We start from the raw sequence: 25,231 nt of genomic DNA, 5'->3' as shown, positions 1-25,231 counted from the left end.
CGGCTTGTTCTGTCACCTACCCATCGGTCCTGGATGTTCAACAAAATCTAATTGGCTTGTTCTTGTCACCTACCCATAGGCCCTGGATGTTCAACAAAATCTAATCGGCTTGTTCTTGCCACCTACCCAACTCATCCACCAAATTTGGTCATTACTCGTCCACAATTTTTTGAAATATCATGTTGTATATCGATTTTTGCCCTATTTTTCAATGTTGAAGAATTACTTAAAAATTCTCGTATCCGGATCCAGATTCGAATCTTCACAAAAATGGAAATGATTCATCCTTGTCACACACCCAACCAGTCCACCAAATTTCGTCCGAATCCCTCCACAACCTTTTGAGATATCCTGTTCACAAACAAACAAACAGACAGATAAACAAGAAGACGTCATGCAGAGCACGATACTAGCGAGAGCCCTAAAACAGTGTGTGTGTGTGTGTGTGTGCACAGTGTGTGTGTGCACAGAGCACGATACTAGCGAGATCCTCACCACATACAAGGCTTTCATCCGCAGCTCAATGGAATACTGCTCTCCCCTATGGGCCGGTGCTCCTGCCTCACACCTAGCTCGCCTTCACGCTGTTGAAACCAAAGCATTCAGAATCATTGGAATCTCCCACGATGAAGCTAACTCCAAGGGCCTTTCACTCACTCACCGCAGGCAGGTTGGAGGTCTTTCCGTCTTCTACCGACTCCTCTCTGGCCTTGCCCCCCCAGCTCTCTCTGGGCTCTGTCCCGCAAATATTCCTACAGGTCGCACAAGATCTGCCAGCAACCCTCTGATGGTTAAACTGCCAAAATCAAGACTCTCTGCTCACCTTCACTCCTTCATTCCTCTTTTCTCCCGCCTCTGGAACAAACTCCCTCACTCTCTTCAATCCCACTCCTCCCTCCAAGTCTTTAAAACAGCTGTTCACCACCATCTCTTATCTTCCCCCATCCAAAACCTTGATCTTTTCTACCCCCGCTAATTTCACCCCAATTCCACTTTTTTGAAATACCAACTTCTGTCCAGGAAGTCCTTGGTGTCCTTGTGTTTTATACTTCTCCCTCCCCCCCCCCCCCCCTTCCCATGCCTCCTCCCCCCGGGCCCTCTCCCTTCCACACATCTCCCTGCTCTCGGATGTTGTGTTTGTGTGCTTCCCCTTCTCTCCCCATCTTGTCTTCCGCTCCCTCTTTTTGGGTATTTTGTTTGTCTGGTTGATTTGTTTCTGAAGTAAATGTTAGCTCTTTCACGAGCCTCGATTCAGTATACAAAAAACAAAAAAAAAAAAAAAAAACAGGCTTCACCTAAAAAATAAGTGGTCGTTGAATTAAAAGACCAAATATGCAAATATCTTCAAATTTCAATTCAAACGGTTGAAAATTGAGGATTTTAGAAATTCAACTGGAGATGTTGACCTTTGGCCTATGACATTTTGGCCTATGTTGACCTTTTGGCCAAACTTGACCTCAAAAATAATTGGTGCTTGAATTCAGTGACCTGATATGTAAATCCTCTTCAAATTTCAAGTAAATCAGATGAAAATTGAAAAATGTCGAAATGTCACAAACCTGTTTACCTGACCTATGTTGACCTTTTGACCTTTCGACCTCAAAATCAATAGGCTTCTTTCTTATGACCAACTCTACCATTTGGTGCAGTTTTGTGAAGATCGGATTTAAATTGTGACTTGTAGGTGACTGACAGACATACAGACAGACATACAGACAGACATACATACATACAGACAGACAGACATACAGACATACAGACAGACAGACAGACAAACACACACGACCAACCAATATACTTTCACAAGTAACAAACACAGGGGTGAAAACCTACCCTCTGTCCACTTTCGGTGATAGAGGTAATGACATATTTGACCTAGTCTCACGGATGGGATAGAATATGTATGGTGTTCTGGGATGGAATATGTAATTGCATTTAAAAATAAATGGAAGGATTTACTGAATGGAAGTTGATTGATTGCAAATGAAAGGTCTAAATGGTTTCGAGGTAGTCACGGTATTTAATAGACATACTCATGGTCTAATACTCATGGTTCCACCTCTCCTCCCCATTGTGAGTGAATGAGATTGTGTGCTTCGGGTGCATTCAATTTATATTTCTGTATTTATTACTTGCAAAATCGAAGATTTTTCAAGTATGTTGGTCGGTTCCGTTTGTGGTTCTGTCTGTTTGTCTGTTTGTCTATCACCGGCCTACAGGTCACAATTTTCAACCGATCTTCACGAAACTTCACCAAATGGTAGAGTTGGTCAAAACAAGAAGCCTATTGTTTTTGGGGTCAATAGGTCAAAAGGTCAACATAGGCCAAAGGTCACCAACTTTGCTAAATTTCTAAAATCTTCAATTTTCATCCGATTGACTTGAAATTTGAAGAGGACTTGCATATCTGGTCACTGAATTCAACCACCAAGTGTATTTGAGGTCAACATAGGTCAAAAGGTCAACATAGGCTAAATTTCTAAAATCCTCAATTTTCATCCTATTGACTTGAAATTTGAAGAGGACTTGCATATCTGGTCACTGAATTCAACCACATTATATTTTAGGTAAACATAGGCCAAAAGGTCAACATAGGCCAAAAGGTCAACATAGGCCAAATTTTTTAAGTCCTCAATTTTCATCCGATTGACTTGAAAATTGAACAGCATTTGCACATTGAGTCACTAAATAGGGAAACCAACTATTTTTGAGGTCAAAAGGTCAAAGGCCAACTCAAGGCCAACCTTCCAAAATCATCATTTTTCATCTGAAAAATCATCACTTTTCTTCCTAATGACCCGAGCTTTGATCAAGATTGTCAATCAATTCTAATCTTGATGAAATGGACAACTTGCTGTATCAATGGAATTTTTTTCTTCGGGGGAGGGGGGCGGATTTTGCAAGTATCGTGCTTCGCATGACGTCTTCTTGTTTATTTATCTATCTTTCCTCCCGCAAGGGAGTAATGCATTCGCTCGTGTGTGTGTGTGTGTGTGTGTGTGTGTGTGTGTGTGTGTGTGTGTGTGTGTGTACAATATTCAGTGTACAAGTACAGTACAATATAATATTATTCATGAGATCTTTATGTAAATACAGTACAATATAATAATTAAATATACTACAAATTAATGTTGCTCGGAATCAGTGGTTGCTAGGATACGGCAGCATGCCAAAAATCGTTATAAATGACAGTTTGAACATTCGAAATAGAGTTTGATCAGAGGTAGGTGGTGTGGTCATGCTGTTTGGTCGATTGATGTGTTCAAGGGTAAGATGTGAATGATTTCATGATATTATCATATTATAGAGTGTGTAAGGAAAGTTATAAATATATGATAACACATTAAATCCTATTGCAAGTAAAGTTGGGATAAGTGATGTTGCATTGATGTGTTGACTGACTGCCTGGACGCAACTGAGGTTGTGGATCCACTGATTTACCATCAATTGATGTGGATCCATGATCGAGGTTGTGGATCCGCTGTTTGGAGAGGTCCTGGGCTGAAAGGATTGAAACCTCGAGGAAGAACGGTGCCCAGCTGATGATCCATGCAGTCGGGAAACTTGTCAGTTGCTTACGGGTTAAAGTTCTTGCTTTAGGTGGAGAAACTATGTTTGAGGTTTAAAATTTAAATAAAGTTGAATATGGGATGTTGTAAAATTAACATCATTTACAACAATCCTTTAAATTATTTAAGTTTAGGAACAACCGATACTGTACAATTAATTAAGTGAGTGTGTGTGTGTGTGTGTGTGTGTGTGTGTGTGTGTGTGTGTGTGTGTGTGTGTGTGTGTGTGTGTGTGTGTGTGTGTGTGTGTGTGTGTGTGTGTGTGTGTGTAAGAGAGGGATAGAATTGTAAGGAACAGAAATGAAAAAACGAGATGTGTGTGCATGTGTATGTGTGTTCATGTGTTTGTGAACAAGATATCTGGAAAAATTCTGAACGGATTTGGATGAAGGTTGGTGGGATGATTGCCCTTGGGATGATGAAGAATTGATTAGTTTTTGGTGAAGCTCAGGATATTATTCCGGATCCAGGAATTTTTTTGGGGAATTTCTTTGGCAATTTTTTTTTCTGTTTTCCTTTAAAAAGCATTTTCTCTGCAATAATTGGACCGATTGAGAACAAATTTTCACCATAGGAGGGACTCGGTCTGTAGAATATTTTAATGGTAATTATGACCTCACAGGTCACGTGGTTCGGCCGCCATATTGTTTTGAGTGAAAAACACTAAAATCCAATTTTCTCCCAAACCCCTGAACAGATCGAGGCCAAACTTTGCAGGCAGAATCGCATACCCATGCCAAACAAAAAAGTCAGCGAGCATGACGTCATCCATCTCATGGTTTCAGAGTTATAACGTTTTTAAGCACAAACCTTTAAAACCTAGCTCCTCCCTCATTTAAGATCCAATCGAGGGGAAACTCCACAGATCTGTTCAGCATATCAGTCTACTAAAATGTCCTTTTGGAATTTGCGATAGGTCACGTGGTTTGGCAGATATCGTTAATGAAATGCAAATAATAAAAACATTTACATCTCTTGAACCACTTCATTAATCGACGTGAAACCTCGTACTGTAGTAGAAGTCATGAAGAGTAACAAGTGTGCAAAATTTGAAGATGATTGGATGTACGGTCTGGAAGCTAGAAGTTGTTATTGCGTGAAGAAGAAAAGTCTTCGACTGTGGACGATTAATTATTTATCACATGTACAGACTTGCAGGCATCGTTTGACACAATCTCCCGGGTTAATTTGAACCTCAAATAAAATTATAATTCCAGATTTGTCAATGGCTGAGGTATATTAACAAACGAATAAAACAGATTTGGCAAAATTCCGACTTTTTAAAAAAAGATCGCATATTCCCCCAGGGTTGTGAGAGGCTGAAGAAGAAGAAACCTCGCATGGACTTCCCAGACCAAATAAATAATTCTGGTTCTGGCTCTGCGATTTCCAGGTTTATTGCTCCCGCCAGGGAGTAACGCATTCGATCGTGTCCGTCCGTGTGTGTGTGTATGTGTGTTCATATTTTCGTGTGTTTGTGAACAAGATATCTGGAAAAGTTCTGAACGGATTTGGATGAAAGTTGGTGGGATGATTGCCCTTGGGATAAGGAAGAATTGATTAGTTTTTGGTGAAGCTCAAGATATTATTCCGGATCCAGGAATTTCTTTGGGGAATTTTTTTGGGAATTTTTTTTTTTTCTGTTTTACTGCATTAAAGCTTTTATTCTTATTCTTAAATTATGTTTTTCTCCTCTAATTCTGAGATATATCAAAATAAATTATCTGACAGTTAGGGTCTACTTTCTTTTTCATTTATTGTTTTGGGGAGAGGGGATGTTAAACAAAACGTATTATTCCAACTTGACCCACGGCGGGAGTATGCGCTCTACTGAGTGGCGTTCTAGTTATTCATTGTTTTGGTCTGCCTTTCATCTCGGAATTCTCTGTTGTGTTGTCTTGTGGTTTCTTTCCAATAAACTGTTATTCTGAAGTACACATGTTGCCTGATACTCACTATTATCTCGCTCGGGCAAGCTGCCGGTTTAGTGAATCCGTGGGGTCAATAAAATTAGTTAAAAATTCGTTTTAGGAGACCTGCGGGATTTGGTTCCAGACCGGGAGAAGCCATACTACCTGCTCGATTCCCTTTAATTCGGCCATTCACAAGCGCATTGTTTAAGCGCGGCGGGTCCACGTTAGCATATCTGTCAACACAACAGCAAAATGCTAGGTTATGCTCAAGAAATCAAATAATAGAATCAAATCGGTGTAATAGATCGGTGTAAATCAATAGAAATTTATCTATCGGTGTAATCAAAAGTGTCAGTGGTATAATGGTTAAGACCGTCCACTCCGAGTCTGGGAGGTCAGTGGTTCAAGTCCGACACTGGCCGGTTCGAGTCTGACCCTGGCCGGTTCGAGTCTGACCATGGCCGGTTCGAGTCTGACCCTGGCCGGTTCGAGTCTGACCCTGGCCGGTTCGAGTCTGACCCTGGCCGGTTCGAGTATGACCCTGGCCGGTTCGAGTCTGACCCTGGCCGGTTCGAGTCTGACCCTGGCCGGTTCGAGTCTGACCCTGGCCGGTTCGAGTATGACCCTGGCCGGTTCGACCCTGACCCTGGCCGGTTCGAGTCTGACCCTGGCCGGTTCGAGTCTGACCCTGGCCGGTTCGAGTCTGACCCTGGCCGGTTCGAGTCTGACCCTGGCCGGTTCGAGTCTGACCCTGGCCGGTTCGACCCTGACCCTGGCCGGTTCGACCCTGACCCTGGCCAGTTCGAGTCTGACCCTGGCCGGTTCGACCCTGACCCTGGCCGGTTCGACCCTGACCCTGGCCGGTTCGAGTCTGACCCTGGCCGGTTCGAGTCTGACCCTGGCCGGTTCGAGTCTGACCCTGGCCGGTTCGAGTCTGACCCTGGCCGGTTCGACCCTGACCCTGGCCGGTTCGAGTCTGACCCTGGCCAGTTCGAGCGTGACCCTGTCAGAGTCATACCTTTACAAATGGTTGCTTCATGCTTACCTTCTTGATGCTCAAGAGAAAAGAGACGACATGAAGATGGCGCTGCCGGTACCCAGGATACCCCACGGTCAGTAGCTGTTTGTCCGAATTATTTATCTGCGTGTGTACATGGATTGTATTGCAGCTCCTCCATGAGCCTTAGGCCCTACAGAAAAGAAAAAAAACTTTTCAAATGTTAAGTGAATCAAAAGCACATTATTATTTGTGTATTTATTGTTTTGAATAGAACACAAGTGAAATTAAATAATTAACACAGGCACTTGAGATTTTTACATTAAACATTGGCACATTTATCTTTGGTCGTCGTTCATATGCAGCACGTGGCTGCGGGTTGGCATCAGTCCTTGCAGGGCAGTGCAGTGCTGCTGATGCAGTGCCCCCCTGTTGGTTTGAGCAGGGATTTTGAAATTGGCCAGGGTGCTGGCGATAGTTCGCTTACTCTTCCTGAAGGACACCATGGGATTTTTGACGTCCACCAACTAATGCTGGACATTCTTGCTAATCCCTCAGTGATAGACCAACAGTCGACCACATCTCCCCACCCACCTCTACTTGTCAGTTCTCGAGGCTCTGCTGAAAGTTTCCTTTTTGTTCAAGCCAAATCTTGATCAACTATCGTTGGTGTTATCGTGCCATTTTGAATTCTGCGAGCTGTAATTGCAGGTAGTTTGGGAAGGATAGAGGAGGTGAGGGTGTGCCATAAGGTCAACTCGAGAAATATTGGCCAATCCAACCTAAACTCGTTTCGCAGAGAAATAGCATATCGCTGGAGGCAAACAAGCTGAATACCTGCTCACCACGTGGGGTCTTCAACTCAAGCAAGACATGAGGCTCAAAGTCCAGCATTTTCTGCTGATACAGAGGGTGATGCATCCACGAGCACTCATGATGTATTAATTCTTGCAAAATGGAAGATTTTTCAAGTGTATCGATTTGTTGGTCTTGTGCGTTATTCTCTCTGTCTGTCTGTCAATCGCCTACAGGTCACAATGTTAAACTGATCTTCGCGAAACTTCACCAGATGGTAGAGTTGGTCATAAGGAAGAAGCCTATTGATTTTGAGGTCAAAGGTCATCTTGAAGTCAAATTTCTAAAATTGTCATTTTCATCTGATTGACTTGAAAATTGAACAGCATTTGCATATTGAGTAATTAAATTGGGAAACCAACTATTTTTTAGGTCAAAAGGTCAAAGGTCAACTCAAGGTAAAACTTCCAAAATTATAAATTTTCATCTGAAAAATCAATTTTCATCCAATTCAACTGAAAGTTAAACAGCAATTACATAGTGCATCACTGAATCGGGAAACAAACTATTTTTGAGGTCAAAAGGTCAAAGGTCAACTCAAGGTCAAAATCCTAATATCAATTTTCATCTGAAAAATCATCAATTTTAATCCCATTGACCTGAGCTTTGATTAAAATCAATTTTAATCTCATTGACCCGAGCTTTGATTAACATCATCAATTTTAATCCCATTGACCCAAGCTTTGATTAAGATCAATTTTAATCCCATTGACCCGAGCTTTTATTAAGATCATCAATTTTAATCCCATTGACCTGAGCTTTGATTAAGATCAATTTTAATCCCATTGACCCGAGCTTTGATTAAGATCATCAATTTTTATCCCATTGACCTGAGCTTTGATTAAGATCATCAATTTTTATCCCATTGACCCGAGCTTTGATTAAGATCATCAATTTTAATCCCATTGACCCGATCATTTATTAAGATCATCAAATTTAATCCCATTGACCCGAGCTTTGATTAAGATCAATTTTAATCCCGTTTCCCCGAGCTTTTATTAAGATCATCAATTTTAATCCCATTGACCCGATCATTTATTAAGATCATCAAATTTAATCCCATTGACCCGAGCTTTGATTAAGATCAATTTTAATCCCATTGACCCGAGCTTTTATTAAGATCATCAATTTTAATCCCATTGACCCAAGCTTTGATTAAGATCAATTTTAATCCCATTGACCCGAGCTTTTATTAAGATCATCAATTTTAATCCCATTGACCTGAGCTTTGATTAAGATCAATTTTAATCCCATTGACCCGAGCTTTGATTAAGATCATCAATTTTTATCCCATTGACCCGAGCTTTGATTAAGATCATCAATTTTTATCCCATTGAACCGAGCTTTGATTAAGATCATCAATTTTAATCCCATTGACCCGATCATTTATTAAGATCATCAAATTTAATCCCATTGACCCGAGCTTTGATTAAGATCAATTTTAATCCCGTTGCCCCAAGCTTTTATTAAGATCATCAATTTTAATCCCATTGACCCGATCAATTATTAAGATCATCAAATTTAATCCAATTGACCCGAGCTTTGATGAAGATCAATTTTAATCCGGTTGCCTCAAGCTTTGTTTAAGATCATAAATTTTAATCCCATTGACCCGAGCTTTGATTAAGATCATCAATTTTAATCCCGTTGCCCCGAGCTTTGATCAAGATCATCAATTTTTATCCCATTGACCCAAGCTTTGATTAAGATCATCAATTTTAATCCCATTGACCCGATCATTTATTAAGATCATCAAATTTAATCCCATTGACCCGAGCTTTGATTAAGATCAATTTCAATCCCGTTGCCCCAAGCATTTATTACGATCATCAATTTTAATCCCATTGACCCGATCATTTATTAAGATCATCAAATTTAATCCCATTGACCCGAGCTTTGATTAAGATCAATTTTAATCCCATTGACCCGAGCTTTTATTAAGATCATCAATTTTAATCCCATTGACCAAAGCTTTGATTAAGATCAATTTTAATCCCATTGACCCGAGCTTTTATTAAGATCATCAATTTTAATCCCATTGACCTGAGCTTTGATTAAGATCAATTTTAATCCTATTGACCCGAGCTTTGATTAAGATCATCAATTTTTATCCCATTGACCCGAGCTTTGATTAAGATCATCAATTTTAATCCCATTGACCCGATCATTTATTAAGATCATCAAATTTAATCCCATTGACCCGAGCTTTGATTGAGATCAATTTTAATCCCGTTTCCCCGAGCTTTTATTAAGATCATCAATTTTAATCCCATTGACCCGATCAATTATTAAGATCATCAAATTTAATCCCATTGACCCGAGCTTTGATCAAGATCAATTTTAATCCCGTTGCCCCAAGCTTTGTTTAAGATCATAAATTTTAATCCCATTGACCCGAGCTTTGATTAAGATCGTCAATTTTAATCCCATTGACCCGATCATTTATTAAGATCATCAAATTTAATCCCATTGACCCGAGCTTTGATTAAGATCAATTTTAATCCCGTTGCCCCGAGCTTTTATTAAGATCATCAATTTTAATCCCATTGACCCGATCAATAAATTATTAAGATCATCAAATTTAATCCCATTGACCCGAGCTTTGTTTAAGATCAATTTTAATCCCGTTGCCCCAAGCTTTGTTTAAGATCATAAATTTTAATCCCATTGACCCGAGCTTTGATTAAGATCGTCAATTTTAATCCCATTGACCCGATCATTTATTAAGATCATCAAATTTAATCCCATTGACCCGAGCTTTGATTAAGATCAATTTTAATCCCGTTGCCCCAAGCTTTGTTTAAGATCATAAATTTTAATCCCATTGACCCGAGCTTTGATTAAGATCGTCAATTTTAATCCCATTGACCCGATCATTTATTAAGATCATCAAATTTAATCCCATTGACCCGAGCTTTGATTAAGATCAATTTTAATCCCGTTGCCCCAAGCTTTGTTTAAGATCATAAATTTTAATCCGATTGACCTGAGCTTTGATTAAGATCATCAATTTTAATCCCATTGACCTGAGCTTTGATTAAGATCATCAATTTTAATCCCATTGACCCGAGCTTTGTTTAAGATCATAAATTTTAATCCCATTGACCCGAGCTTTGATTAAGATCGTCAATTTTAATCCCATTGACCCGAGCTTTGTTTAAGATCATAAATTTTAATCCCATTGACTCGAGCTTTGATTAAGATTTTAATCTTAATGAAATGGACAATTTGATGTATCCATAGCAATTTTTTTGATGTTGGGGAGGGATGGATTTTGCAGGTATCGTGCAGGTATCGGATGGATTTTGCAGGTATCGTGCTTTGCCGTTTTTCTATTTTTTATTTTCCTTTTTCCATTGACGATTTTTTACTTTACAGACAGTTCTGGCCACGTAATGTTTTTATTTATTTATTTATTTGGAAATCCAGCGGCCTGTCCAAAGCACCGTGTGCATTTCCTGCGCATGGTCACAGCGCATTGATTTACACTACAGGGAAGCTGTTGGCTGGAACGGCTGCAGAGAGAAAATGCCAATTAAGAACTCTTTACTCACCGCGCTCGATAATTTGCGGAGCGTTCGCGAAGCCACAATGACTCACTCACCTCGAAAGTCGCATACATACCTTCGGTTTAAATGCCGATTGAGTCCCTCGGACAAGCCGCGCCCTCACGCTCCAAATTGGCCAATCGGCCGCGGACAATCTCACGCCGACGGCTTCGGCCCGCCTTCGTTTCGCCATTAGCCAATGGGAGCGGGACGTGCGTTGTCGCGCACCAATGAGAATGCGGCGCGCTGTTGCCACGGCCCACACGGCCGATTGGTGGGCCAAGTGAAGCGACATGAGTTGAGCACCTGCCCTCGCAGTAAACTTTCCTCCCGGCCACCTCGACTTTTCCCACCTATTTTCTACACCGCTTCCTCGCTGCTGCACAGCTCCGGCCCCACGGTCCCGCCATCATGTAACGTGCGACGAACGAACTTGCGGAGGTGCTGCGACGTGCTTCAAAACACCATGAACGCGTACGCTACGTACGGTATCCCCACCTTGTTTGTCTGTCTGCCTGTTGGTGACCTCCTGTGTGTTTGTGTACCTTATTTATTCGTTTTTCCTCGTCATCGCTTCTTTTCCTCTTCTTCCAACTGCACATCTGTGAGACCCGCACAAGAGTAGGTGATTCTGTTGTTGCCATTGGAGGTGGAAGCTGAGTAAGGTTGATCTGGTTGATATTTTCAGAGCACTTGTCGCATGATGTGTCATCACTGTTTAAATTTAATTAACAAAAAATACAGCATTAAAAAATCCAGACCGTCGCCGTGGTATATATAGATTACAGTAAATGAAAATGAACTATCTATATTAAAGTAGATCTGTGTTCAGGAGCCTCACCTCTCCCTCCATAATGAGCGAGGCTGATTAAATTAAACGGTCCTTAAATGGAATTAGACAGTTGGTAAGTGACACGATTTGTTGTTGAGGTTCTTGATGTTATTTCTGTTTTTAAATCGATACTTGCTGCTATCTTGATACTTGGTGTGATTTTCTCATTTTTACCCACTCTGACCCCCATAAAATCCCTCTTTGCCCCTTTTACCTTTACGTCCACGTTTGGAGGTAAAAGAGCATTTGCCCAATAGTCGAAGGATCGCATTTTAGGTTCATAAGGAGAACGAGGAGAGTTCATAAGGAGCCTTTGGATCCAGAGAGAGCATTCCCACTGTCTCGCTGCTTGAGGAGGGCTGCTTGAGGAGGACTGCTTGAGGGGAGGGGCTGCTTGGGGGGGAGGGGCTGCTTGAGGGGGAGGGGCTGCTTGAGGGGGAGGGGCTGCTTGAGGGTGGGGGGGGGGGGGCTGATTGAGGGGGGATGCTTGAGGGGGGCTGCTTGAGGGGGGATGCTTGAGGGGGGCTGCTTGAGGGGGGTTGCTTGAGGGGGGTTGCTTGAGGGGGCTGCTTGAGGAGGCTGCTTGAGAAGGGCTGCTTGAGGGGGAGGGGCTGCTTGAGGGTGGGGGGGCTGCTTGAGAGGGGGCTGCTTGAGGGGGGCTGCTTGAGGGGGGCTGCTTGAGGGGGGCTGCTTGAGAGGGGGCTGCTTGAGAGGGGGCTGCTTGAGAGGGGGCTGCTTGAGAGGGGCTGCTTGAGGGGGGTTGCTTGAGGGGCTGCTTGAGGAGGACTGTTTGAGGAGGACTGTTTGAGGAGGACTGCTTGAGGAGGACTGTTTGAGGAGGACTGTTTGAGGAGGGTTGCTTGAGGAGGACTGTTTGAGGTGGACTGTTTGAGGAGGGCTGCTTGAGGGGGACTGTTTGAGGAGGACTGCTTGAGGAGGACTGCTTGAGGAGGACTGTTTGAGGAGGACTGTTTGAGGAGGGTTGCTTGAGGAGGACTGTTTGAGGTGGACTGTTTGAGGAGGACTGCTTGAGGGGGACTGTTTGAGGAGGACTGCTTGAGGAGGACTGCTTGAGGAGGACTGTTTGAGGAGGGTTGTTTGAGGAGGACTGTTTGAGGAGGACTGTTTGAGGAGGACTGTTTGAGGAGGACTGTTTGAGGAGGACTGTTTGAGGAGGACTGCTTGAGGAGGACTGTTTGAGGAGGACTGTTTGAGGAGGGTTGCTTGAGGAGGACTGTTTGAGGTGGACTGTTTGAGGAGGGCTGCTTGAGGGGGCTGCTTGAGGGGGGGCTGCTTGAGGCAAACAAGTGAAAGATGACATCGTTTGCAGCCTTTGCCCTGCATTTCTTCATGAAACGTTATCAAAATGTTAGCCTTTGATATGTCTGATTGATTTGCAGTGTCAACTAAATGGTCGTTGTTTTTTTTGTTTTTTTAAAAACCTATTGATCAATACATTATTCGGGTGTGAGGTGAAGGATAGAAAGTCAGATCATCACATCACGAAAGTCAGATCATCATCATCATCAAATCTCAGAAGCAGCTCACCTTGCTGGCCACTTTTAACCTCTGAGGTCAGACTAAGAACCCACAGCACATTTTGAAATTGGGTCATCATCTCCCAGAATGAGGGTTTGTCCAGTGGTTGTCAGGGCTGGTGACAATCCAAGGTGTTTCCGCGGAGGGCAGGAGGGGGCATTTGGTAAATCCGATTTAAGTCGAATGTGCTGAATTTTGGTTTGCTTTGTTACTTCTTCTTCCTCCTACTATCAAGTCGGTGCTGATGACAGATATTAACTCATTAATTAATGATCATCATCATTTTCTTGGTTGGAGTTACCATCCTGGACGGGTCGCCACTCCGACACAGACCATAGGTACGAATGTTCGTTATTATTATTCACGGTCGTTTACGTTTCCTGTTGCATGCTTAAGGATCGTTGTAAGCATGATTAGCCATCTTAATTATTATTACTTCTCTTTAAAATGTAATTGAACATCTACGGATTAACATTATTTTAATGTCTCCCCAAAGAGTATTAGCTTGTGACCTTTTAGTTTTCAAGAAGGATGTGATCGGACAGCATTGTTAATAAGATATTTACCTTCGCCACCAAAGGTGGATGGAGGTTATGTTTTCATCCCTGTCTGTCTGATTGTTGCTTGTGAAAATCGAAGATTTTTCAAGTATATTGATTGGTCGGTCTTGTGCGTTATTCTGTCTGTCTGTCTGTCTATTTGTCTGTCTGTCTGTTTGTATATCAGTCGCCTACAGGTGACAAGTTTCAACCGATCTTCACTAAACTTCACCAAATGGTAAAGTTGGTCATAAGAAAGAAGCCTATTGTTTTTGGGGTCAAAAGGTCAATAGGTCAACATAGGCCAAAGGCCACCCACTTTATCAAATTTCTAAAATCCTCAATTTTTATCCGATTAACTTGAAATTTTAAGAGGATTTGCATATCCGCTTACTGAATTCAACCACCAATTATATTTTAGGTCAACATAGGTCAAAAGGTCAACATAGGCCGAATTTCTAAAATCCCCAATTTTCATCCGATTGACTTGGAAATTTGAAGAGGATTTTCATATCTGGACACTGAATTTAACCACCAAGTATTTTGAGGTCAACATAGGCCAAGAGCTCAACACAGGTCAGATTTCTAAAATCCTCAATTTTCATCCAATTGACTTGAAATTTTAAGAGGATTTTCATGCCAAGTCACTGAAATTAACCAACAATTATTTTTGAGGTCATCATAGGCCAACAACCTATTTTAGGGGTTTTGCAAGTATCGTGCTCCGCACGACATATTTATTTGTTTGTTTGTTTGTGAACAAGATATCTCAAGAAGTTGGGCAACGATTTGGACGAAATTTGGTGGAGAGGTTGGGTATGTGACAAGGAGGAAATGCTTAGATTTTGGTGAAGATCCGGATTCGGATCCGGCTACTATAGTTTTTAAGTGATTCTTCACCATTGGGTGATAGGGCCAAAAATGATATATAGCAGGATATCTCAAAAAGTTATGGACAGATTCGGACCAAACTTGGTGGACCGGTTGGGTGTCTGACGAGACAGAATCGATTCAATCTTAGTGAATATCTGAATATGGATTCGGATATGAGAATTATTTAATTTTTGAAGTGATTCTTCACCATTGAGAGATCAGGTGAAAAGCGATATATAAGGTATTTTAAAAAGTTGTGGACGCGTTATGAATATATTTGGTGGACGAGTTAATTAGGCGACAAGAACAAGCCGATTCGATTTTGGTTCAGGTTCGAATCCAGATTCGGCCTATTGGTGGGATACAAACCATAAACTGCTCAGCCTGGCAGAGGTATGTGCTCTACCGAGTGCCGTTCTAGTTGTCCCCCGTCGCACAGCGGAGCGAAAGGGGGACTATGGTTTTCCCCTCCATCCGTGTGTCCGTCCGTCCGGGCGTGCGTGTTTGCGTGCGTGCGTGCGTGCGTAAGCGAAGGACCGCATTCGAATTTGGTGTGTTGGTGCAACCCACGTCAAAATCCAAGATGGCCTCCGCCATGTATGTCTGATGCCATGTATGTCTGAACCTTGTGAGCGAAATATCTTGAAAAATAAGCGAAGTACCAACTTCTAATCTGGTGTGTAGGTGTATCTAGGCATAAGGAAGAACGCTATTGAAAATTGGGTCGCCACGTCAAAATCCAAGATGGCCGCCCCCATGTATGTCTGAACGTTGTGAGCAAAATATCTTGAAAAATAAGCGAAGTACCAACTTCTAATCTGGTGTGTGGGTGTATCTAGGCATAAGGAAGAACGCTATTGAAAATTGGGTCGCCACGTCAAAATCCAAGATGGCCGCCTCCATGTATGTCTGAACCTTGTGAGCGAAATATCATATCATAGCATGTTTTCTGCATCTTCCACTTTGTCAACTCACATCACTTCCCCGATGGGGGACCTAGGCGTAATGCTTGTTAAACTTGTTACCTCCGCCACTGAAGGTGTCTGGTGGTTATGTTTTCACGTCTCTCTGTCTGTCTGTTTGTTTGTCTGTGGGCAGGATATCCCAAAAGGTTGTGGGCGGATTTTGGAGAGGTTGGGTGTTTGACATGGACAAAATGATTAGATTTTGCTGAAGATCCCAATCCCAATCCGAATCTGGATATGAAAAGTGATTATTCCACATTGAGAGATAGGGCCAAGTACGACATATAGCACGATATCTCATATTTCTGGAAGAGTTTTGACAAAACTTGATAGCTGAGTTGTTTCGGTGATGAGAACAATCAGATTAGATCTTTTTAAGGTCCGGATGCAGGTCTGACCTCTTAGTGGGATGCAAAACCTGGTGGAGGTATGCGCTCTACTTAGTGCCATTCTAGTTCTCTTTATGAAAGCCGGTTTTGACTTCACAGTTAAGGTGGCTGGCTTAAGACCTTAGCGTCCTGAATTTGAGTCCCTGCTATGCCGTCAAAATAACACCAGGTGGGTTTACTCAGCTTGGAATCCTTCCGATGTTGGCAAAATCAGTACCAGCTTACTCGGAAGAATGAGCCATTCGAGTATCCTTTGTCAGAGTGGCGACCCGTCCAGTGTTGTGCCCCCGAGCCAAGGAAAAACTGCCTCGGCAGTGCTATTAGTAAGGGCATTTTATGAGATATTTCACAAATCTGTTAACTAAATTGTTACCAAAAAATTTCTTCACCAATATGTTTGTAAAGGTGTGTAATAACATGTGTTAAAATGTTGAAGGTCAACTCCCGTGGGAAACCCAGAAAAAAAGCTGTTGAATTCGGGTACCGAAAAATTATTTTCGAGAATTTTTATTTTTTTAAATCGGCCCTTAAGTAACTTATGAGGGGTCAAATAAGGGTTTTTCATGATTCTGAGTTGATTGTTAACATTTATATTTCACCACAGACACTCCTTTGTGGAAAAATAATTTCTAAATATATCTCATTTTCTACTTTGCAGGACATGGAGTCTAGCAATATGGATGAAGACGTTGCTCCACCTGTGCTCAATTGCTTCATCTGTGCACGCTCGGATACACCAGCTGAAAGGCTCATACAGGCAACTCCAAAGGGATACTCAACTTTATTGAAACAAGCAGAAACTGTCGAAAATGTTACTGTTGTGGAACGTATGAAGGAGGCTCAAAAGGAAGGAAAACTGAGGTACCACCAGAAGTGTAAAAATGATCTGTACAACAACTTTGTTGCAACCACCAAGAAGTCAGCTCAAGCATCAAAGGCAGAGAAAGAGTCATCAAAGTTGAAGAGAAGACGCACTACTTGTGAGTTCAGTTCATCAACTGGCTGCAGTTCTAGAAGATCACAGTCAGTTGACCTCCTGTATAAGGATGTATGCATTCTTTGCAACCAACCAGCCCAGCTCTACAAAAATAATCCAGCACAAGCTAGAAAGAAATACAGAGTGCCAGATAATTTGACTGCAGATACACTGAAGGCAAGCTTGCTGAAGACAGCACGAAGTCGCAGGGATGACTGGGGCACTGAAGTCACTGGACGCCTGGAAGGGATCAACGACTTGGTAGCAGAAGAAACACTGTACCATTTGCGATGCAAACTTATGTTTGCGAGAGGTGACAGTTTGTCCAAGACTGATGAGGAAGGAAAAAGGAAGAGAGGACAGAGGAGTATTGATGAGGAGCAAGAGGCAGTTTTTATTGAATTCTGCGAATGGTTAGACTCAGAATTAGAGCATGGGGTAATGAACATGGACCAAGTCCATGAAAAGCTGCAGGAGTTTGATCAGTCACCAGAGAAGAGCCTTTCTTATTCAAAGCATTGGCTAAAGATAAAACTTCTAGAGAAATACGAAGACACCTTGTATTTCACAACACAGGAAAGAAGGGCAGATGTACTCTGTCTCAAAGATGGCACCGACAATATTCTGCGAGAGCATCATGCTAATCTTGACCATGGAGATGAGAAGACTCAGATCATAAAGACGGCACTCAAGTTCATATCCAATGATATTGCCTTGATTGATTTAGGTCCAAAGTCATACCCCACCACACACAGTATGACTGACATCGATAGTCAGCTGACACTTGTTCCTGCAAGCCTTCAGATGTTCTTGAGACCGATTGTCAAGACAGACGTCCCCGCGACTCCGTGCTGTCTTCAGCAAGCTTGCCTTCAGTGTATCTGCAGTCAAATTATCTGGCACTCTGTATTTCTTTCTAGCTTGTGCTGGATTATTTTTGTAGAGCTGGGCTGGTTGGTTGCAAAGAATGCATACATCCTTATACAGGAGGTCAACTGACTGTGATCTTCTAGAACTGCAGCCAGTTGATGAACTGAACTCACAAGTAGTGCGTCTTCTCTTCAACTTTGATGACTCTTTCTCTGCCTTTGATGCTTGAGCTGACTTCTTGGTGGTTGCAACAAAGTTGTTGTACAGATCATTTTTACACTTCTGGTGGTACCTCAGTTTTCCTTCCTTTTGAGCCTCCTTCATACGTTCCACAACAGTAACATTTTCGACAGTTTCTGCTTGTTTCAATAAAGTTGAGTATCCCTTTGGAGTTGCCTGTATGAGCCTTTCAGCTGGTGTATCCGAGCGTGCACAGATGAAGCAATTGAGCACAGGTGGAGTAACGTCTTCATCCATATTGCTAGACTCCATGTCCTGCAAAGTAGAAAATGAGATATATTTAGAAATTATTTTTCCACAAAGGAGTGTCTGTGGTGAAATATAAATGTTAACAATCAACTCAGAATCATGAAAAACCCTTATTTGACCCCTCATAAGTTACTTAAGGGCCGATTTAAAAAAATAAAAATTCTCGAAAATAATTTTTCGGTACCCGAATTCAACAGCTTTTTTTCTGGGTTTCCCACGGGAGTTGACCTTCAACATTTTAACACATGTTATTACACACCTTTACAAACATATTGGTGAAGAAATGTTTTGGTAACAATTTAGTTAACATATTTTCATATGTTTCCCTTACTATATGTGTCCGACGACGTGAAAGGAGTGGTCCTTCTCCTTATCTTACAAATCATTTCAAGTGTTTGTGTGTTTGTTACTCTTCACCAAAAATCAGAACAATCGATGTCGCAGTTTTTATATGCCAACGGTTTCCAAGACAACAATTTCACCCTATTATAATCAAATGGGACTTTTTGTGAATTTATTATTAGCATAAAAGTTTTTGATTATCGAATTTTAGATTATCGATTATCGATTTTTTTGTGAGGATATCGAATTGAAACGTACACAGCTTATTTTGTACGTATATGTGAGTAAACTTTGGTCAAATTTAATCAAAGGTCAAGGTTGCTGGCATCCAGAACATGCAAAACACTTATTGGGCCACAATTAGAAAATTTATTAGCCAAACTTGTGCATAATAACGATCATGTAAAAACATTTGAAAGGTCAAATTTTCCAAATTGCCAAATTGCTGTTTCCATGGCAACTAATGTTTAGTTGGATTTCGAACATATCGTGCTATGCTCGACATCTTTCTTGTTTATCCTTTGGAACCCTTTTAAGGACATTTAACCCAATCTCCACCATGTATTTTTTTTTTTTTCATTTTCAAAATCTTTGGTTTGTATCTGTTGGCTGACACCGTGCAACACTGCGTTTCATTTTCCTTCAATGACATACTGGTCACGTCACAACCAGTTGATAACTTCTTTGGCAAGATGACGTTCGAAGACTGCATTTCCATGAGTCTGCAATCTGAGAAATTCCTGCAATGAATTCACACGAACGGACTGTTTCTATCTGATGTTCACTCCACAGTATTTCCCAAACGGTGATGCGCAAGCAGCCCGCAAGTGCTGTGCAGGGAAGTCTGCCATTGTCTTGCCAAAGCAGTGTTTGTTTGTTAATTTGTGTTTGGAAATCTGTATACATTCTTCCTTGTAGTTTTTGGCACCATTTGGCACTGTCGTCAAAAACTGGATGCATAAAACCAGTTATGATTTGTGACTGTTCATGTCTCGTTAAGACAATTGCGCACTGAATTTGCAAGCTTATAATGGTGTATATAAATTTTTGATTCCTTATTGTGGATAAATGGCGAACTTTTGGAACAGTGAACAGAAAACGTCCTGAGACATAAAGGGCTTTTTGATGAATCTGGTGATGAATCGGACCTTGACGAAGAGGCTGTGGATTGATTAGGCAGGCGCTCGTATGTATGTCATTGAAGAAAGCCGAGATGTCTCTGGCAGTTTCGATAAGAGTCCTGCTGCAACAGCCAGTAGTAGATGCAAGATTACAAGAACACTTGATCCAGGATCTCCGATGTAGCAATGCAATTGCGTCACACAAGCCTTAAACATGCGTTGCTTTCTATTATAATTTGCGGTTAAATTAATCAAATGGGTCATGTCGCTATACTGAGTGACCTCATGTTGCATGCCTGTTTTGCTTCTCTCTAAATTGTGAATAGCAAACACTGCATCATTCTTTTTAACCTTTGTTCTGGTACTGGGGGGAAGGTAGGTGAGGGGTTTGCCAGGATTCCTTGAGGTACACACTCACTTCCAAGCTGTCGAGCCTGGGTTTGAATCCTGACCCAGCTATAGACTGCCATCCTGGTGTTCCGCAGGCAATGGGCGTGCCCTCCCTCAGATGGATTTTAAACTGTGCGTCGCATTTGCCAGCATCAGTCGGTGGACGATAAGGATACCACGGTTTCCTTCCCGAAGAGTAGGCGAGTTATCGTCCGCACCCTGGCCAAAATCCAAATTCCTACCCTAACCACTGCTGGGTCAGGCAATGGCAACCCACCCAGTATAACCCTTGCTAAGAAAATGCCTTGGCAGCAATGACACTGTAAACAAAGTATGGTACATCAGAATCAATGATCTGGTACTGGAGTAGGTATACTAAAATGATATTGTGCAAGAAGCACAATCGTTCTTGTATTAGAATGCTTTCACATATAATAAATACTGTGCATTGTACAATTATTCATGGATATCATAAAATAGTTGGCTATCTTCATGGAATATATATTTTCCCTTTAGTTTTTTTCTTTTCTTTATTTTTCAGAATGCATATAAGGCTCCTGTGGTTGCTTGAATTGTAGTGGACTTTTTATATGTGCATGAAGGTGTTAACATGCTCAAACATCAGCTATGCACCTCTGTCACGTGATTACTGTCTCATTTTAAAAGCACCATACCACTTTGGCTTCATTGCAAAAAATCAATGCTGCAAGCAGTTATGTTTTATTTTTATCCATGTTAATTTTTTTTTTTTAAGTTTTAGTTTCAAAAGCTTTCCATAATCACTATTACAGCGTTTATTGTTGATGCAGTCGTAATTTTCAGTACACGAGCATGAGAACAATTCAGGAATAGATGGCATCGTTGCATTAAATATTGCTGATTTGGACAAAATCTGTTTTATGCTTTATGCCTTTCATCCCAGGAAAGCCAAAGGATGAGGGTGTGGTGGAGGGAGCAACATGGATAATAATCCAGAGATAGAGTAATCGGCATGAATTATTGTTTGGGTAGGCAGATCAATTTGGTCCTCTTCCCATTAACATGGCCTTGTGGAATAAATTTGGTTGCAGACTTTGGTGCTGCTGAACCATTATGTGATCTGAACTGAGTGACAGAGGGGTAACTCATTAATTAAGTAAGCAGTCTGTGGCTGCTGTTTGCATGATTGCTGGGAGCGTGGCTATGAAGTACCACGAAGTGAAGTACCAACCCCCTTGTAAGTTAGAGCATTAATTTGGAATTTGTCCAGGGTACTGGTGAGCCTGGTGTTGGCTTAGCGGTTAGGGTGCTGGCTTGGGATCCTCGGATCCTGGGTTCGAATCCCGGTCGATCGCTGAATTAACGCCAGGGGGGTTGACTCAGCCTGTCATCCTTCCGAGGTCGGCAAACTGAGTACCAGCTTGCTGGGATGAATGATCATGGTGTGTACCCCGATTTAGAATAGGTACACCGTATCCCTGCGCATCGAAGAGCATGACCAAGGGTTGGCGTCAGGAAGGGCATCCGGCCATAAAAAACATTGCCTCAAACAGGGAACCATGATTGTCATGGGGCCCACAAGGCTAACCCCTGCTCTAGCGGGGAAAATGGCCTTAAAACGATCATTCATATTCATTCATTATTCCAGGGTACTGGTGATAATTCGATAACTCTTCACAAGATACTGAGCTCTTTAACGTCCACAAACTATTGCTGGCAGACGGGACGACGAGCACAGCAGAAGGACTCTACGGGTAATTTCAGCCATTTTTAACCCTGGTGTTGGGCTAGCGGCTAGGGTGCCGGCTTAGGATCCTAGGATCCTGGGTTCGAATCCCGGTCGATCGCTGAATTAACGCCAGGGGGGTTGACTCAGCCTGTCATCCTTCCGAGGTCGGCTAATTGAGTACCAGTTCACTGGTAATTCCCTGTTTGTCGCTAAAGGCGGCAAAAAGGGTTGGCGTCAGGAAGGGCATCCGGCCGTAAAACATTGCTTCAAAAAGGGGACCAAAAAAACAACAACAACCACGGTTCCCGAAAAAGGCCAACCCCCGCTTGCGGGGAAAAATGGCCTCTAAAGGTGGTTATAGTGAGTATTTGCTAGCAACTGAACACCAGAACTGGTGATCATAGTTTAGCTTTAGAACTTTAACTTTCAGATTATCATCGTTCATCATGCCCATAAACTGTTCCTGTGAGCGAATATTCTCGGTGCAGTAATTGTTCAACCGTCACACTGAAAGGATGCTTCACCAAGAAAGTAAGTACTTCATGTAGGACCAATAAGTAGTGTGAGAACTATTTGTTACAGGAACGCAGAAGAGTCACTCAGAGCACTATGGATGTTGAATTTCTCCTTGCTGAAAGAGGTCAAACTTGCCAAAAATTGTTTATGTCCAGATTTTTTGGCCAAATATCTAAGTTAGCTAGTTGGAAAACTCCCTTGGAGAGGGAGGTGGTGGACGAGTTCATTGAGAAAATAAAATAGGGGTACCCTTGTTGAAAACAAGAGGAAAAATTGAGGGGAAATACATACAATGTTATGTATTTTCCCATTTTTTTCCATATGAAAAAATATATTTTAAATAGCCAGTTTTGGAACAAAAACAAAAAGTTTTGGAAAAAATAGCCTGTCATAAAAAAATAGCTTTCAAATACATTATTTTAAAATATATATTTCGTTTAAAAATACATAAGTCCAGGAAATAGTTTGAAAATGGCAACAGAGAAAAAGTGAAAAACACAAAAACAAACCGAGAAAAAACAATATATACAAAATACTGAAAAAATAGCACTGCAACCATCCAAATACCCAAATTAGTAAAAACAATATGACTGCAGGTCCTGAAGCTCCTCACCTGGATCAAGAGCAACAGTCACTCAAACCTCTCACAGACTCTCTCAGACCCTGATATTTTTAGTGCCGTGAACAAACTTTGGTACATCATGGGTAATGAAGGTGTGGTCGTTACATTGAAATTGTGTGTGTAGTTTCGGAGAAGAAAGCAAATACTGTACCTATTTTGGGGGGAGGGAGGGTCAAACCTCCAACTCTCTTAGAACCTGATATATATATATATATTTTTTTTTAATGCTATGAACAAATTTTGTGCATCATGGGTGATGAAGGGTGTGGTCTAGTTTCATCAAAATCGTGTGTGTAGTTTCGGAAAAGAGAGGAAATACCTGTTTTGGGGGAGGGGAGAGGGGATTGGGGGAGGCCTGGATGAACCACCTGATGCTGCCCTTATTGTATATACCTGGCAGAATCTTTCTATTTGGCCCGATCTTGCCATATTTTTTAGCAGGAGTCCAGAAAAGGCAATCTCTGTGACCATGGAATTTAAGTCCGGTTAACCACTCGCATTACCTTTTCTCGCCTCATTTTTCCCTCTGACTTTTTTCCAATCAGGAGGGACTAGGTTTGTCAGCTTGGTCTCTGCAGCGTGGCCAACCTGACCGCCTCATGAACCATCCATCCTGTTAATATGTGCAGAGCACTGGAGCTCCTAAACACCTTCTCCTGATCTCATCTTGGAGAGCAGACAAATATCTCAAATGCCAACTTCCCCCTTGCATTTGTAGGCAGGTGATGATGTCAGGCTTCCTCTATATCCCGAGCCATTCCAGGAGTGGTTTCATTTCTGGGCACCATTTCCAATTTTCCAATCGTCTTTATCAATTAATTATTTTACCCCTCTCAAAATTGTGATTTGGAGCAGTGATTATTTCTTGGCTCATAATGCACTCTTTTCAAACCACATTAATGTCACATCTGCAGCAGCTTTGCGTAAAGTATCTACCAATATTAAAGGAGCACTTATTTGTAAAATGGACTCAAATGGTTAGGAAAGCCTCCAGGCTTCCCGTTCCATCAAAGTCAAGCAACGGGGTGACCTTACTTGAGGATATTACTCTGCTTCTCGCCAGCCAAGCCAGTTCTCAAATTTCTGCTTACTATTGCCCTGGTGTTGGCTTAGCGGTTAGCATGCCGGCTTGGGATTCTAGGATCCTGGGTTCGAATCCCGGTCGATCGCTGAATTAATGCCAGAGGGGTTGACTCAGCCTGTCATCCTTCCGAGGTCGGCAAATTGAGTACCAGCTTGCTGGGATGAATGATCACGGTGTGTACACCGTATCCCTGCGCTACGTAAGAGCGTGACCAAGGGTTGGCGTCAGGAAGGGCATCCGGCCATAAAAACATTGCCTCAAACAGGGAACCATGATTGTCATGGGGCCCGCAAGGCTAACCCCTGCTCCAGCAGGGAAAATGGCCTTAAAACGATCCTTCATTCATTCACTCTCCCTGACATTTTCTTCTTTGCCCTTCTGGATGTTTCCTCCACACGCAAAAATTTATTTATATGTTTTTTTTTGTACACATTTATTTTTATGGCTTCTCTACATGAACACCAAGTATTCCTTCCACAATCAATCACTGTCTCTCCCCAGAATTGATTCCCTCCATAGTTTAGCATACCCATTTAATGCGACGATGCCATCTATTCCACAGTTGATCCAATGACCCTTTTATTACATCTATTCCCTCTCGTGGGATTGAGAAACCTCATTCCTCAAATCATTAGCCATGTTTCTAAATTCCAGTCAGCAACCTTCCTTACTTTCTTTCACCACAACACTGTCATTACTCACTTGTTCAATCTTCCATTCTTCTGTACATCACTGACATGAACTATCATTTTCTCTTTCGGTGATTATCTAGCTCTCGAGCCGACTGGAATGCTCAACTGCATGTTCACGAATTGCCATTTGGCTTTTCACTCCCTCCAGTTTGTTTCCCAATCACTCCATTTGCTTGTGACTTGTTCCATTTGAGTATCATGTTACAGTAACTTGGCATTTGCCTCATTTTAAATGTCAATACTCTCACGCAAGAGGTCCGTCAGTTCATCTTTCATTTTGCTCGAACCAGCTATCAGAGCTGACTTGATCATTTTTATGCCTCCAACGACGAGGTCGCCGGAGGCATTATGTTTTTGGGTTGCCCTTCCGGCTGTCTGTCCGTCTGTCTGTCCATCCGTGAT

General features: G+C 42.0%; 1 protein-coding gene and 1 long non-coding RNA gene across 4 annotated transcripts in view; one reads left to right on the top strand and one right to left on the bottom strand.

Annotated features, from left to right (window-relative positions):
* The window catches only part of LOC137425429 (uncharacterized), a 61,078-nt gene extending 50,076 nt beyond the window's left edge, over window positions 1-11,002 (bottom strand). The window contains exons 1-2 of one of the 3 annotated variants that reach the window (XR_010984117.2): window positions 10,959-11,002; window positions 6,528-6,672 (exon numbers count right to left, since the gene is read on the bottom strand). This is a non-coding gene — a long non-coding RNA (uncharacterized LOC137425429). The other 2 variants (XR_010984118.2, XR_010984116.2) reach the window with 2 other exon arrangements.
* A 158-nt stretch (window positions 11,003-11,160) lies between these two features.
* Window positions 11,161-25,231, top strand: part of LOC137425426 (AF4/FMR2 family member 3) — a 232,478-nt gene continuing 218,407 nt past the window's right edge. Inside the window, exon 1 of the mRNA XM_078776641.1 lies at window positions 11,161-11,365. Within this exon, the coding sequence (XP_078632767.1) occupies window positions 11,349-11,365 (17 nt within the window). The 5' untranslated portion in view covers window positions 11,161-11,348. The remainder of the gene's footprint in view (window positions 11,366-25,231) is intronic.

The sequence above is a fragment of the Myxine glutinosa genome, chromosome 4, assembly GCF_964187855.1.
Source record: "Myxine glutinosa chromosome 4, kmMyxGlut1.1, whole genome shotgun sequence".
In the NCBI taxonomy this organism is placed as follows: Eukaryota; Metazoa; Chordata; class Myxini; order Myxiniformes; family Myxinidae; genus Myxine; species Myxine glutinosa.
Note: the sequence above shows the minus strand (reverse complement) of the source record. Positions and strands in the feature narration are given on the sequence as shown.